The sequence below is a fragment of the Dermochelys coriacea genome, chromosome 9, assembly GCF_009764565.3.
Source record: "Dermochelys coriacea isolate rDerCor1 chromosome 9, rDerCor1.pri.v4, whole genome shotgun sequence".
Lineage (NCBI taxonomy): Eukaryota > Metazoa > Chordata > Testudines > Dermochelyidae > Dermochelys > Dermochelys coriacea.
The window spans coordinates 4,766,947-4,783,942 of NC_050076.1; the positions used below are offsets into that span (position 1 = coordinate 4,766,947).

General features: G+C 45.6%; 1 protein-coding gene across 6 annotated transcripts in view; it reads right to left on the reverse strand.

The window, feature by feature from the left end:
- Window positions 1-16,996, reverse strand: part of LOC119861738 (LIM domain containing preferred translocation partner in lipoma) — a 523,166-nt gene that overhangs the window by 257,599 nt on the left and 248,571 nt on the right. For all 6 annotated transcript variants that reach the window (XM_043491737.1, XM_038417228.2, XM_043491736.1 and 3 more), the window contains one exon: window positions 1,340-1,541. In XM_043491737.1, the coding sequence (XP_043347672.1) occupies window positions 1,340-1,532 (193 nt within the window). In that variant the 5' untranslated portion in view covers window positions 1,533-1,541. The remainder of the gene's footprint in view (window positions 1-1,339; window positions 1,542-16,996) is intronic.

A 16,996-nucleotide genomic window follows, 5' to 3' on the forward strand; every position in this document is an offset into this window, starting at 1 on the left:
TGAAGTTTTCTGGTTTTCAAAAACCAAACCAAAATGAAATTTTTGTTTCCTTCTGAGGTTTTCCCATATAAAATTGAAAAATTTCACAGGAAAAACCCCTCGGATTTTTCAGCCAGCTGTGATCATAATCTATTATTGTTATTCTTGTGCAAACAGAACTCCCATCATATACCAACAAGTCAGGAGTCCCATCTCTCACAAATTACAACAAAGACGACCTGAAGAAGAGCTTTGTGTATCTCAGAAGCCTGTCTCTTTCAGCAGCAGAAGCTGGTCCAGTAAAAGATATCACGTCCCACACTTTATCTCTCTATTACGATCAATGGAAGAAGTCTTGCCACTGACCTTCCTGAACCGATTCAGAACATTGGAGGAGCTTCTCCGGGCAAGTGACTGGAGCTGATCCCCAGAGGCACTCCCAATTGAGTGTCCCTCACTTTGGAACTTACTCTTTCTGCTGGTTGGGTCCACAAGACACCCAGCTTCAGAGCATCATGATTCAGCATGTGGCCCAAGTATCTGATCGAGTGTATTAAACGTAGGGTGTTTATAAAGTGATAGATGGAGGAGGACCAAAGTATCGGTGGTTATTGTTATGTCCTGTCAAGCCATGTGAATTCAGGTTTTGTTTTAATTATATAACACGTCCAGATGCTGTTGCAACAGTCATATAAATATCCACATAAATAATTATTCATTTAAAATGTTAATTCTTAAGAATTTGGGGTACCAGGGGAGCTGTAATGCTGAATTCATCCAACTGGTTGGACAGCAGTTCTGCCAACAACTTGCCCTATCATCCTGCCATATCCCCAGACTTAGTACTTTGCATGGTACTTCCCACTGAGCCAGCACAAAAGCCCTAACCCTCCCCTTGCCACTGCAATTTCTTCTGGAGCATGTCGTCTTTGGAAAAGGAATGTCCTTAGAAAGTGGATGTTGACATCAACTGTTAAGAAAATAAGATGGGGCCCACAATGATTTTTTTAATTTTTTTTAAATAATGTGAGGATAGCTGGAAGGAACACGCTCAAAAGCTACCCCAAGATTTTCATTTGAACTGCTCTGTAATCAGGTAACCTCCAACAAGATGTCAGTAATGTAGAGTAACTTGTCAGCATCTCCATAAGGGGGCTAATTTCCCTAAATCAGATATATACAATGGATGAAATTCACTCCCATGCAGACACACACAACACGAGCAGGACATGGCGGTGAAAATACAGTGTGCTGGCCCACAGCACAGGGGTCAATTTCACCCAGTAAGCACCCTTGTATTTAGCAGAAATTGCATGGAGAACTTGCCATGCCACCAAGCTCCTTTTCAAAGGTTTCTTACCATCACTCCCCGGCTGTTTGTATGGATTGTACTTTGGCTTTGGAGCAACAACGGGTGCAAACTTCTTTGGCATCTGCTGCATGGACACAGAGATGCTGGGGGTCCCAAAAGCGTGCGTGGTCTCCATTCTCGCAGTGACGTGACCGACGGGTTCATTGGTGTTCTTTGGCGGCAGCCATGATGGGTGGGACATGGTTCAGATCTGGGGAAGGATGAGGGGGAAAAAGAACATATGAACATTAGGTTTTTAAATTGGAGGGAAAAAAAACCTAGGAACTTCTTTTTATTTATTTGTAAAATACAAATACACAAAAACCTTTGTGTATGTGAAGGTTTCTCTTGATGGCTTGGCATATGAATTTGCCTATTTATCTCTACAACAGTATGTCAGAGGCAGCAGCTTTGCCCTCTCAGCAAAGCAAGCTAGAATTGAGCTGAATTCCCCCGCCACTACTCTTAGAGATAGGCCCCCTCCCCAGATCAAAGCTGAGGCATGCTGGCAGGACAGTGGGGAGGAATCGGCTCCACCTCCCTCTGGAGTTTCAAACACGGGTTCTCAGCAGGATGGTTGCTTCTGATTCCACAGTCCGTTCAAATCTTAGCCTACAGAGCAATGCTGCCACAAAGAGGGACCACTAATGAAACTGTGCGGATGATTTCCCTGCTGTGAAGGAGGGCGGGTGGCACCTTGGAAAATCTCTGCATGCCTCAGTAAAGTGGGGATAAAACTCCCCTAGCTTTGCAAGGATGCTGTGAGGATACATTTCGCAGTGTCCCTGAGGTGCTCAGATACCGTGGTGAAGAGTGCCCATACAGACTGACAGGGGCTTTTGAAAATTTCACCTTAAGCCACCTAAAGAGCCTAACTCCCATATTCAAAGCGCATTGAGGCACTTAGCAGCCACCATCCGATTGAGTTTCAAGGAAACTTCTAAGGCCGATATTTTCAAAAGCAACCGATTTTGGATGCCTCCGGTTTTGACATCCAACTCAGGACACCGTAAAGCATGCTGATTTTCAGAAAGCACTGGATGCCAATCCTCTAATAATCAGGCCCCTTTCAGGAGCCTTGAGTTGGACACATGAAAACCAAGGCAAACAAACTCACTAGTTATTTACGTAATTCTTGGCTTTAGGTTCCTAAGCATCTAAATCACTTTTGAAAACTAGATGTTAGATGCTTTGGAAAATTTGACCCAGAAACATCTGTCAAATAGGGACTACATCGAAACCAACCAATGCATTTCCACACAGGCCATCAAACAGCCATCTGATGTCAATGACTTTCAAAAAAAAAAAGAAAAGGCGTACTTGTGGCACCTTAGAGACTAACAAATTTATTTGAGCATAAGCTTCTGTGAGCTATAGCTCACTTCATCGGATGCATTCGGTGGAAAACTTTCAGTCATTATCTATCTAAGATGAATATGAACAATGGCAAGGCGGTAAAGGTCACATATTCCTTTACTAGTCCCCAGTGGCATCCACTCTCCCAGTACTGAAGGGGTTAATTAGTTTTGCATCCATTGCGTGCCCTTACTTCAGCCCCCCCATACTCTTGTTTAGGTTAGGAGAATTCCACAAGGCAACAAAACCCAGTAGGCTCTGGAGACTGGATTTGGAGAGGTTTCCTTTGATCAGCTAAAGCAGAAAGCATGGGAAGAATCAGCGCAGAGCCAGGGACAACATTCTCTGATCACCGTGGTGAAAAAACACCTCCAGCTGTGAACGGGGAGACACGCCAGTCTCTGGCAGGATTTGCAAAGAGAGCTGCTCTCCCACCACAGTTGCAATTGCATTCCAGCGGGGCTGGTGCATGAGGGAAGTTCTAGCTCCCCACAGATGAGCATATTAATTGGTGAGAACTGTCCACTGAGCGGGGGGGGGGGGCGGTGGTGAATGCTGCCAGGTGTACAAGCCCATAGGGAGAAATCATTTCTGAACTCTGCAGGGCTGCAGCGCTCTAACACTCTGACACAGCTCTGCGGTCACACGCACAGAAATCTATTTGAATGTCTCTCACGGAGGGGTTTTCTTAAGCCAGGAGTGGCAGTCACAAATCACCTGTTGAAGGTCAGCAGCTAGAATCTGAAGAAAAACAGGCAGCTGCTTCTGCAATCTACCACCTCTGCTGGAGACCAAACATCTCCTCATGGACTCCGCTGCAGAGCCCAGCGGCTGTACCACATGCCCTGCCAACATAGGCACACTCTGGGGCTGTGAAGCAAACGTTTCCGTCACATGCGCCTCCCATTCCGCACACGGATGCACATGGCTCTACGGAAGGTGTTTCAGCAGCATGGTGATACACTTGGACACATATTGAAGCCTGTCCTAACTTGGTCACCTAGAGTTCACTCTTCATAATATATTTCTAGAGATTAGAAAAACAGGGACCAGGTGTGCCAAGCTTTAGGACCCTGGGTGGGGGGGATGCGGAGTTACTCTGCTGACTCACCATGGCAGGCAGAACAGCTGCGTCTCACTATTCCCTCTGAGAAGCATAAAAAGCAGAGTCCACCTAAGAGGCAATAGGTGATAGAGGGGGATTCCTAAAAATACAGCACAGGAAAAAGACCAGACTTGTCCTGTGTTTGTAAGTACAGTCCAGCCTCAGGGGTTTGCTATTTGAGAATACACTCAAGTCGGTGGAAGGGGGTGAAGTTTTGCACCATACCTTATTGCATGCATCTTTGCAATGGTGGGCAATAAAAGGGGCACCAGCCTACTCACACCAGTGCCTTTCTAAAATTAACTTAGCCATTAGAATTGTATTTGTTACTGTCACGGATTATTTATTTCAGACAGCAACAACTCGCTATGTGAGGAGTTAATTCCACGGAAAGACTGGTTGGTAAGGATAATCTTGTAGTCAAAGCACAAGATAGAGTTGGGGATCTGAGTTCTACCCCTGCCTCGACCATAAACCCCTGTGGGACCTGCACCAATCCATTTCACCACTGTGCACCTCATTTTCCACATCTTGGATCTAAATGTTCAGTCCACAGTTTCCATCCTAGCCAAGGGCTTGAACCCAGCTTAATCCACCCAACACAGAAACCACCCCCCGCTAAGAGGAGACCAACCACTGATGGAGAAATAAAACATCACAGGCCGGCTGGTGTCAACGGGTGCTGCCCCATAGAAGTCAATGGTGCTGAGCACCTGGCAGGAACCAGGCAGTTCTAAAAGAAGAAAGCTGTAGCGCCGCAGGGTGCCTCTGAACTGGACTCTGAATTTTATGCTCCCTAGTGCAGCTGCTGAGATGCAGCACCCAACACAATTCACACCAGCAATAACTCTCCGGTGGCAGAGCCCCAGCAAACCGAGTGACCACCACCCAACCCTGCTTCTTGGTCTCATATTACGAGATGACAGCATCATTCTGAAAGCAAGAAATGGGAAGGCAAGTCCACCCGCAAGGCCAGAGAGGAAATTCCACTAACTGCTCCGCTCTGCCCAGCTACCTGCTGTTCCCAGGGCCAGGGTTTATGGAACCAAAACCAAGTTATCACCCAAACAAAGAAGATCCTCCTCCTCTTCCCATGTCCCCACAAGCTCCAGATCAAAGCGATCAAACCATGCTAACAGCCTGGGGGCAAAGAAGCCATGATAACCCAGCCACGATAACCCGGAGCGCCAGGAGGGATAATCATGCCGCACTGCACACAGCAAGCACTGTTGAAGGTGCCCTGGAATTTAATTCCAACTGGGCTGGGTGGGGAATGCCCAGCATTTACATGGCATCTGAAAGCACCGCACTGGGGCATTATCTCACTACAGACTCCGCAACAAGTGTACCTACAAAGCTGTTTAAGCTACTTCCTGCAACTCCTGACTGGTCTCCCACCCACACAGTGACATGGCCCAAGGAGCCTGTACCACCTGAGAGATTCACAACACAAGGTAGCCTGGGCTGAAGGGCCAAATTAGTAATGCCAATCTCAGCAGCAGCGATGCAGTGCAGCAACAGAACCTTGCAATTAATGAGACGAGAACATATTAATGGCCAATTTGGGAGCATAGCAACCGCACTGCTGTATCTGAGCCGGTGTGTGACCCTGGCTCTCCTATTCTCTAAAGCATTTTTTCTGATACTTTTATTATTTCCCCTTTAGTCTTTTCTGTTCTTCCTTTGCTCTTGCTCATCTTCTCCTGTGTATTTTGTTCTCTCTTCTCTCTATCTGTGCCTGTTAAGATGTCCCAAACAAGTTCCCTTTTCCCTTATATGCCCCCAGCCCTGTTTCCCTGACACAAGCAAAATTCATCCACTCACGTTGCAAGTCTCACGAAATACAAAAAGGAAAATGATTGACTCCATTTTTTTTTAAGCAGGTAAAGCCAAACTTTGCTTTTTTAAATGCAGATGTTAGTGAGACCGGTTAGATGGGCAACAAGAGGACAGGTGCAGTGCAGGATAAGCGGACAGCTCCAGCTTTCGCTCAGTGCTTCTCAATCTTGACCTATAAAACTTCTACTTGTCCAGGCACAGACCCTATGTGAACACTGTAGATGCACCACAAGCCTACTCTGCCACACCCCTGCCAATGGTTTCAACCATGCACCAATTTCACAATGGAGACCAAAAACCAAAAAGGCACCACTTGGGTTTATAACTTAATGCTGACAATGTAAACCCCAGCAAATCCATAACCCTATCCAAATCTGAGTTGGATCAGCTCATTAAGACCACCAACGCATCTCATGAACATGAAACTAAGTCCTACATGCAGCTCAGACCTTCTCACACCTACCCACCAGATCTGATTTTTTCCCAGGAAGTGATAATATACACCCCAGAGAATGTGAGATTAGCATCAATGCCTAACTATGAGGTTAGCAATTCTTGCTTCCTACGATGCATCTCCAAACACTTCACTGAATTAGTAATAGTTACAGAAGTGATTTTTTTTGCCTGCTGTAGTTTTATGCAAACTGCATGTTTTTTAATAGTTCACTACTAGGTACAGGACTTCACAAGGGGATGGAGAAATCAGTGGTGAAAGAAGTGAGACACTAAGAGGAGGAGAGAGGGGGGGCCCGGTGTACGACAGGAGGGAGGAGGTTACAGGGGCAGAGGGAGGCAAGGCACTGGAACAGGGGAATGTGGCAAAAGGAGCATCAGGATGGATGGTGTGGCAGAGCGTGAGCAGTAGCATGACAGCAGACATGCAGGCAGATGGACAGCTGTGGAGAGCTGAGGCAGTGAGGGCAGGGAGCAAGGACCTGATGTTGGAGACAGGAAATCAGCGAAGGGATTCAAAGAGGGGGTGACAGGGTAGAAATGGAAAGGAAGGATGCTGACAATCGTTATTGTCCGTGCCACACCCCAGCCAGCTTTACACACTCCTAAAGTGAAATATGTCGAGTTCCTCCTTCCAGGCTACCGTCATTTTCAGTGAATCACCATCAGACTCGCTATGAAGTCCTGTGGCCACCCGGGGGGAAACTAACGGCTCTCAAGCACCCTCGGCCTCTCGCTGTCTGAGACCATTACTGCTAACCCACACGGGACAACTTCGTGGATTGAGGGCCTGCTGCTGCTGCCACTAAGGTCAACGGCAGGATCGAAGGCTCGTACTGAAAAGCGAAGCTGCAGATTACGTCTCCTGCATCCCTGTCAATTCTTCATCAAGAAAATCATTCTGGGTTTGTCAGCCAGTTTTCCTTCAATGAGTCCCTCCTGACAAACCTGAATAAACCAAACCATCCCAACCTTCCCACGTTCTGTCTCCAATTACCCCCCCCCCCCGCAACAGTGAGACCCTAACTCCTCTGACTTCTTCCACAGACTCCCCCTTGGCCAGCACTTCAAGTACAAACTCCTTGCTCCCACATTCGGTGCACTACAAAATCCTGCCTCAGCCTCTAATCTACCTTCCTCCTGTCTCACGCACGCATAGCCAACCATTCTGACAACAATGCTCCTTCTAGGCGCCTAACTCTGTACCTTCTCCCATGGCGTTCTCCGCCAATGGAACCCCCCCTCAGTAATGCCGATTTCCCAAACCGCTACCTTCTCCTTGGTCAATTCCCTCCTAAAACCCTGCTTCTTCCATTGATTCTAAGGCCAGATGAGACCATTATGAGCATTTACACTTTGGTAAAGCAGGCCATAAAATCTCACCCAGTAATTTTTGCATCAAGCCCATAACTTGTGTTTAACTTCAGATAAAGACTTGACTTATTACAATGGAGAATCCATCACACTGCTAGGTAAGTTCATCCAACAGTTAATTACCCTTACTGATAAAAGTACACCTTGTTTCTAGTCTGAATTTGTGTAGCTTCACCTTCCAACCACCGGATCTCGTTATGCCTTTTTCAGCTCAATTATTTAAAGCGTTGTCTGTTATCAGAAATCTCTTCTCCGTGTAAATACTTGTAGACTACGATCAAAGTACCTCAAACTTCCCTGAGATAAATGAAATAGACTGAGCTTCTTTAGTCTCTCACTCTACGGCAGGCTTTCCTGACCTTGAATTATTCTTGTAGCTGTTTGCTGAAACCTTTTCTAATTTTTCAGCTTCCTTTCTGAAGTGTGGACACTGGAACCCAACACAGTATTCCAGGACTGGTCACTTAAAATTAAACGGGAAAAATGGTCAAGTACATTGCAAGCGAAAAAGTAGAGCCAATAAGATGCTGCTTTGTTACAGGGCCAGCTTCCTCCTGAGTGCCCCCTCAGAAGTCTGTCTATCACTCTCAGACACCCTGCCTCTGTCTCTTTGGGGACTTCTTAAACAACTGCACACCCCCAGTCCAAGGGTAATTTAAAACATTCTCCTCCTGGGGTTCAGTTTATTTAGTCTTTATACAGTCTGGCCCTCCAGGGCCCACGCCCAGTCCAGCATCTGTCTCTCTCCTCCTAAGGTAGGCAGTCCTCAACTCTCCTTCCTGGGGCTGGGTCCCAATTCAGTCACCACTCCCAGGCTTCACCTGGCTGAAGCTCAGCCTTCTGGCTCTGACTTGCAAACTCCCCTGGTGTCAGGGTCCTCCTCCTGCCTTAGCAGGCGACTACTCCCAGCCCTCCTAGCTGGGGCAAGTTCTCCTGGTCTCAGGGTCTTTCCTACAGGAGTCTTTCCGCAGTCTCTACTAGAGCTTTCCCTTTCTCCCCGCAGGCTCCCGCTGCTCCTTCTAGTGGAATAACTTCTGGTGGGCCTCTTCATCAATCTAGCTCCAGGCCCCTCAGAGCCTTAAGGGGCAAGTCACCTGTAACAGCACTCTGTGAAGCTTGGTTGCCCTTACCTTGAGGCATTCGGTATCAGGCCACTGCTGAAGGTGGGGAAGTCAGCCTGGATGGGCCAATGGTCTGATCCAATATGGCACTAACCTTAAATACCAACGATAAGTAACATTAAGAGGAATGTGCAGAATCAAGCTGTATAGATAAGGAAACTAATTGGCTCCTGTCCTGTCATTCAGACAATCTTAAAGCCATAATTCAGAGAATTCTAACTATAAAAGAATGTAGCACAACAGGGACCTGGAATTCATCAATCCCAAGACGAGACCACATTATCTCCAAATGTCAGCCCAGGTATATCAAAGAGCATAACACTAAACAACAACAAAAGCCTGACAAAGTCTGTTTTGCTTTTAATTATTGGATGCCATTCAGCACTGAAAGAAAGCAAAGGGCTAACATGAAGAGGATCCAAACTCAATTTACCCTCAGATCAGATAAGCAATGGAAGGCTAGAGTACCAATTTGCCTCCACTCGAAAGCGTCAGCGGGTTCGTCTCTGATGGAATTGAGACAGGCTGACTCTTCCGTAATAAGACTCTACCCAAATAAATCTTAATTTCACCTTTCCTTTTGCAACACAGACCAAATGCTCCTCGGGAGTTGCTGGAGCTGTAGGGGTGTAACTGAACGAAGGATTTGTCCTTATAGTATGTAAACTGTTTATGGAAGCCATGGGTGGCATCTCATGGGGAGAAATGTTTTGTTTAAACCAGTGTGTATTTCTAGACAACCAGCTCCATCCTTCATCTAGGCTCTCATCTCCTTCTGTGTCTGTGCCTCTAATTAGCACTCTGTCCTTAAAATCCACCAACACCACGGAAGTGGAACCTCCCATCAGCTGACTTATCACAGGGCTTGATACAGAGTGTAATTTTCCATACAAGTACAAGGCTTTCTTTGGACTATGTGTGTGTAACTTACACTGTAAGCTCCTGCAGGCAGGGACTGCCTTACTGGCAAACTCCAGGTGCAGCCGGAAAACCCCACTATGGTTTGGCTCTGCTAGCATCCAGGGATGGAGTCCTGTAAAGATATGGCCCTGCAGGGTGAACTAACACTCCAAGCGTCCCCACTCCCCTGTTCACCTAGGTCCCCGCAGCCACATTGCTGCTGCCCTATGTGCAGGTGCACCAGTGCAGCAGGGGTCACCCACACACCCTTCCCAACCCTCGTGCAACACAACTACACAGGAAGAGGCATATTCTGCCCTTACTCCCTCTTCCAGATCATTCACGGAAACAAGTCCTAGCGTCAAGTCACATGGACGCCTCTCCCAACTCAATACGGTGCCATGTATTGTTACCCTTTATGTACAGGCTTGTAGCCTGCTAGTCCATAGGACGGGGTTCCTGTTGAAGCCAATCTGAGTTTGATTTTCATTTGAAATGCCAAGAGATGCTAGATCTAAATCCAACTCTCTACTTGGTCCCCCTCTTCCACTAATTCTGCCGAATGCAGAAATCAAGACTGACCAGGGAGATTTATTCTTTATAAATGCTCAAAGCTGCTTATTTCTCCTGGCCCCATTCCCCTCCAGACATTAAGTGAGTTTATTTCTCCACTTGCAGCCAGCAAACTCTAGGAGGGGGGCTTTTATATTTCTCATGGCCTCCACACAAGGATATGAGGTCAAAATTCCAGTCTCATCTGGGCGCTTTAACCAACCCTCGGAAGTGCTGTGGTTACTTAGAAAAGCACCTCAAGCTCTCCTGTGATAGATTTACCATAAGGTATTTCCCCTCGTCAATTTCACATCAGTAGCTGCCATTTGAAAAACCAAACCATGATCGCTTTTGACTCCTTAATCAATGTTGAACTGCACAATAAAACATCACTGATTTTTTCATTTTTTTTAAATGTAGAGGATCCCAGTCATCCGATGAAGTGAGCTGTAGCTCACGAAAGCTTATGCTCAAATAAATTTGTTAGTCTCTAAAGTGCCACAAGTACTCCTTTTCTTTTTAGTTAAAAAGTAATTAGACTATGCAGGGTTCCATGTTTAATCCTCTCTCAATAATTTCCAGGTCAAGTTTGCAGAGTTAACAAGTCAAGAAACTTCCCCTGTCCAGTGATATGGGTTCTCTGTGCTCCTCACACATCTTAGCAGCAACAAGGATTCTGCAAGGAGAACTTTGATGGTTTGGATAACAACATGCAAGACTAAATCAAGTTGGTTCAGCCTCCAGTACCTGGACTAGGTCTGTAGACCTAACATGAGTCCAAGTGACTCCAAGACACACTGCATATCTCTCCCCTGTAGCTGGGAGTAAGCCTGAGTAGACACTCATGCTAGCCCACTGAAAGAAGCAGTGTGGACACTGCGGCTCACTCAGCAGCTCGGTTTCTCGAACTCTCCCGACTGACTAGATCTGCACTCAGGTGGCTAGCCTGAGTATGCACCAGAGCCGCAACATCCACATTGCTTTTTTTGTGTACTATGTCGAGCCTCGCTAGCGTGAATCTATCTGCCAGCAGTGGTGTAAACATACCAGATGAGCTGGATAAGAAGGTGCTGGTTTTGCAGTCATTTTTTCGAGTGTGCATGAACTTTAACACATACTTACTCCTAGACCCCTTGCTAGTTCAGAGACACCTTTATAGGAACCATCGCCAGCACCAAGAGACATCGAATCTCAAAGCTGCCTGACAACAGATTTGTTACCAAGGTGGGGGGGGGGGAAGACACGATTTTCATGTTCCCAAACCCCAGTCCTGCAACACAAAGCAAAAGGAAAGACCTCGATGTGATCAAAAGTCCATTCCTTATTCAGGCCCCTGAAGCCCATTGCCAGTGTCAGCAAAGTTAAGGTTGCAGCCACAGGGACAAATGTGTTTTTTTCAAGATGCAACAAATGCAAAATACAGCCTCGTGGCAAAGACCTCCCTGCCGCTTTGTTATATTGGGAAGATGGCTCTTTAAATAAAGATCTTCTGCTGCAGAAGTGTAGGAAAATGAGCAAAGAGGAATATATGTTTCAGAAGAAGGAATGGGATGCCACAGGTCAGGTGTAAACCCCCTGGGTCCTTTATTATTTTTATTTCATACAGACTGCAGGTTCCACTACTACCGTGACTACAATCTGGTGACTAAAGCACAGGCTTGGGAGTTGAGCTCCAGACTCCTTCCTGGCTCTGCAGCTAGCTTTCTGTGTTACCTTGGGCAAGCCGACTCCCCGTCGCCTGAGTCTGTCCACCTGTATCTTGGGGATAACAACACTTGTGTGGGTTTTTAAGCTAACCAGTTCAGGAACAGTAGTACAGCACTTTCAGATCCTCTGATGGACAGTGCCATAGAGGCACGCTGTATTATGAAACGTCAGAAAGCTGGACCAATATGTTCTTGTCCCCTTTAGTAGCTCAACATAAATTTGTTAGTCTCTAAGGTGCCATGAGTACTCCTGTTCTTTTTGTGGATACAGACTAACACGGTTGCTACTCTGAAACCTGTCATTATGTAGCTCGGGTCTTGAATAATGAAGTAATGCAGGTATGTGCCATCTATATACTCTTCTAAAAACTACAGTTATGAGCTAGATAGGTTAACAGAACGGCAACAAAATAACTGCTAGGCTGGTCCAAAGACACGAGTCCCTTGTTGTGGGATATGCTGCAAAGTTCATCATTTTCACCACAACTTTTCAAAATGGGAGTGGGAGGAGGAAGTTGTATGCATGGGGAATAGGAAGGCGGATTTGAGCATCGTGAGCTGGCTGGTTTGTTAACAGAGGCTATATTGAATTGTAATATTGCATTTTAGTTAATTCTGGTTCTTAGCTGTGTTTAGTTTTTAAGTTACATCTATGGCACGAGAGCACAAGGCTAGTATGCGTAAAACTAAATAAAGGAATTAATTGCCCAGCACAAAGATAGCTGCCATATATTACTGATGGATCAAAGCCAACCCCCACATATTAGTGTCTGCAAAGCATAGAGATGTCTCAGTGCTCTCTGCAGATATAGTATTTATTCTTCAAAAATAATACATTTACAAATACCTGACAGTCCTTTCAATCCCAAAGATCTGTAACTGCTTCATGAACATATGTGCAGGAACCCCATTGCCAGCAAAATGGGATCACCTATGGGGCAGACAATTACTGCCAATTTTTCAAAATTAGCCCCTGATTTCAAGTGTCCAGCTTGAGGCCTGTTCAGGCCTGAGGTGCACAAGTCCTGGGCATCTGCTGCTGTGACTGGAGCTGTGGGCAGAATCTGTGCAAATCCGGCCCTAAATCAGACATCCAGAAATCAGTGGTCACTTTTGAAAATGTCACCCATGGCGCAGTAGGATAACTAGGGGGAACGGGGGCAAGACAGAACCTTTTGGGTCAGAATACTGGGTGTACAAAGTACTGGGAAATCTTTAGTATGTACCTCAAATTGAACAGGGTCTCAATTCTTGAGGTTACCTCAGGATAACTCATGCAGACAAATCCATCTCAGAAATATAAAGGGCTAAGGTGGCCCAGCCAAGAATCAAAACCTGTGACTTCAGAAAGTCAAAGTGTTTCAAGGCCGATGTATAGACCACTTTAGCCACTGCCTCTTATTTATGCTTTGCAAAGGGACACTGTTGAGTTAGTCAGAGAGCTAGCCCCCAAAAATTAATTAAACATTTTCAAAGCCGTTGCTGTTCTGCAAGTTATAGAAAGGAATGATTTCCTGTTCGCTTGAATTTTTATCAAAAATTGTCGGATTTTGAAACTGTCCTTTTTTGTTTCTCCTCTTCCATTCACTTCCTCCCTCATGTCCTTTTTCCCTTTTGCCACTGAAAAAGAAGGGAGCACAGAGGGGAAAACACCTACACAATTAAAAAGTGGCTAATTTTTTTTTCATTTTCATCAAAAATGTAACATTTCCAAAAAATAAAAATTCTGAGTTTGAAAAAAGTCCATTTTCTAATAACAAAATGTTCAAAAAATGTCACCTGCTGCAGTTAGCTGATGTATAAAGAAACTTACTCCTCAGGCAGGGGACTTTTCCAGAGATGCTGTAAAGAAGTCTCACTTTCTTCATTATTCTTTACACCCACTTTTTTTATGCTGAAAAAATAATTGAACTGCCAACGCCAAGAAAAGCCTCAGATCAGTTGGGGGCTGGCAGTCCAATCAAAGCAGGGGTCTGGGTTATCCCTTTGTTTTTACAGGCAATTCAAATAATAAGGGGGATATTTCCAGGCTCTCTCTATCAGGCTCCCTCTAGATGGCAGTAAATAAGACTTCCCAAAAGGGAACCCCACTGCCAAAGGCAGGCCAACTTTTTAAGGCTAGCAACCTCAGTGCAATTCCTTACTGCCGTCATGTTGCCAGGGATTAGCTTTAGTCTGAATTGTTAGCCAACTGGGCCGACCAGTCCTCTAGATTCTGCTACCACAGTTCATTGCTCTGCTCAGCTTCCAATTGCTGCTATGAGCTAGTAGCTCAAAATGGTGCAGTAAAGTTGCTTAATCAAGCACAAAGAAAAACACATGCACGTGTCACTGTGGTGCTGCATCATTTGCACATTGAACTGATATAGGGGAAAGAGAATAATTAGAGAAACCAGAGGCCACTCACATGGATCAATACTTCCAGGCACCCCTTTTTTGTATGTCATCTCACTCATACTTGTGGTTTCAACATATGATTTGCATTAGGTCCCCTGCCTGCCATTTGATGGCTCTGCTTAACAGATGTGAATTTATTTAGTCACAGAGCCCGCTCTTTTGACTCTCTTTGTAGAACAGATGGGCTTTTTTTTTTCCTCCCTTCAGCGACATTCAAATAATAATCAAACTCTCTACACAGGTTTGCCTAAGTATTGCATACGAGAAGGAACAACACACAAACAGAGACACGATCTCACAATAACTCTTATTAGCAGTCGGGTCACACCATCAGCATAAGCAAGCTGATGTGACAGCAGCTGATCGAGAACTACAGACTATGGTACTAGTTAACTCAGTCTACATTAATAGGCTACAGAGTTGCATACATCTCTGGTTTGGTTATTACTCAGAGAATAAAGTTAACATCCGATGGCTAGGTGGTAGCATAGGCAGGGGACAGGGCACAGAGATGGGGAATTTCACCAAGGGCAAGTCATGCCTGACCAACTTGATTGCCTTCTATGAGGAGATAATTGGCTCTGTGGACATGGAGGAAATGATGCACATGATATACCTTGACTTTAGCAAAGCTTTTGATATGGTCTCCCACAGTATTCTTGCCAGCAAGTTAACGAAGTATGGATTGGATGAATGGACTATAAAATGGTTAGAAAGCTGGCTAGATTGTTGGGCTCAATGAGTAGTGATCAACGGCTCAATATCTAGTTGGCAGCCGGTATCAAGCAAAGTGCCCCAGGGGTCGGTTTTGTTCTACATCTTCATTAATGATCTGGATGATGGGATGGATTTCACCCTCAGCAAGTTCGCAGATGACACTAAGCTGGGGGGAGAGGTAGATATGCTGGAGAGTAGGGATAGGGTCGAAGTGACAGAGACAAATTGGAGGACTGGGCCAAAAGAAATCTACTGAGGTTCAACAAGGACAAATGCAGTGTCTTGCACTTAGGATGGAAGAATCCCATGCACTGCTACAGGCTGGGGACTGACTGGCTAAGCAGCAGTTCTGCAGAAAAGGACCTGGGGATAACAGTGGATGAGAAGCTGGATATGAGTCAACAGTGTGCCCTTGTTGCCAAGAAGGCTAACAGCATATTGGGCTGCATTAGTAGGAGCATTGCCAGCAGATCGAGGAAAGTGATTATTCCTCTCTATTCAACACTGGTGAGGCCACATCCGGAGTATTGTGTCCAGTTTTGGGCCCCCCAGGACAGAAAGGATGTGGACAAATTGGAGACAGTCCAGCGGAGGACAACGAAAATGATTAGGGGGTTGGGGCCCATGACTTATGAGGAGAGGCTGAGAGAACTGGCTTTATTTAGTTTGCAGAGAGAAGAATGAGGGGGGATTTGATAGCAACTTTCAACTACATGAAAGGGGGTTCCAAAGAGGATGGAGCTCGGCTGTTCTCAGTGGTGGCAGATGACAGAACAAGGAGCAATGGTCTCAAGTTGCAGTGGGGGAGGTCTAGGTTGGATATTAGGAAAAACTTTTTCACTAGAAGGGTGAAACAGCACTGGAATGGGTTACCTAGGGAGGTGGTGAAATCTCCATCCTTAGAGGTTTTTAAGGCCCAGCTTGGCAAAGCCCTGGCTGGGATGATTTAGTTGGTGTTGGTCCTGCTTTGAGCAGGGGGTTGAACTAGATGACCTCTTGAGGTCTCTTCCAAACCTAATCTTGTACGATTCTATGATTTTGCACTGCCACTCTCTCAATGCAAACTAGGTACTTGCATAGCCTTGATAGCTGAGCCACCTCACAAGCAATAATGAGTTGATCTTCACAAACTTCCCTATGAGGTAGGGAAGCATCATTATCCCCATTTTATAGATGGGAAACTGAGGCCCAGAGAAACTCAGGCCAAGATTTTTAAAAGTTTCATTTTCAAAAGGGAAGTAGGCACTTTAGGAGTCTAAGTCCCATTGGCTTTAAATGAGATTTGGCTCCTGCGTGCTAAGACATTTTTGAAAATCAGAGTTACGTGTTGCACTGGTGAGTGGAGCAACACCTAAACTTTAAAACTCTGGGCCTAAGTGATTTGTCTAAAGTCAGAAAGGAAGTCAGTGGTAGAGCAGGAAACTGAACCCAATCTCCCAAATCCCAGGAACGCAGCCACAAGCCCATCCTGAGTTGTCCCTGTCCTGGGGATGGACACAGGAGTTCAGTTTCCAGAAGACTCAGTCTGGCACCAGGACTAAAGTCACATGGATTTTTTTTTTAAAGAAGTTATGTTAAAAAAGTGGACTTGACTGGAGAACAGAACCCTGAGCTTGTCTCCTTAGAACACATTTCTTTATGGCAGTGCTGCAGGTTGTCTGTGCCTGAGCTTTTGAAATAGGGGAAGTGGTGCCTGAGAAGTTCATTCGTTTGCACACTGGACAAGGGATTTTATTAAACAGCCAAAAAAGAGAAATACCAAATGGGACCTTGCATGGGGAACCTTTGGGAGAAGAGCAGTTGCGGGTACACCAATATTTGTCCTGTCCTTAACCACAAACATGGAGTATTCTGCTCAGTGTTCCTTCACAGTTCTCAAGAGGCAGAGATGCACAAGGTCAAATAGAAACCAAATACAAGTGACTATATCCTGAAAATACCATTATTGGTAACTGTGCACATCTATCAGCTGCTGTATTGAACCAATGTTCTTAGACAATGGCTAATGCAATAAAGGCAAGAACAGCCTCAGAAGGTATCTCAGCTTCTCCATCTATGAGATATGGGGTCCAATGCTGTCAGCTCTTCAAGTGGTGGGGCTCCGGCTCAGATGCAATTCCCCATGCAAAAGACATCTGGTATAAGT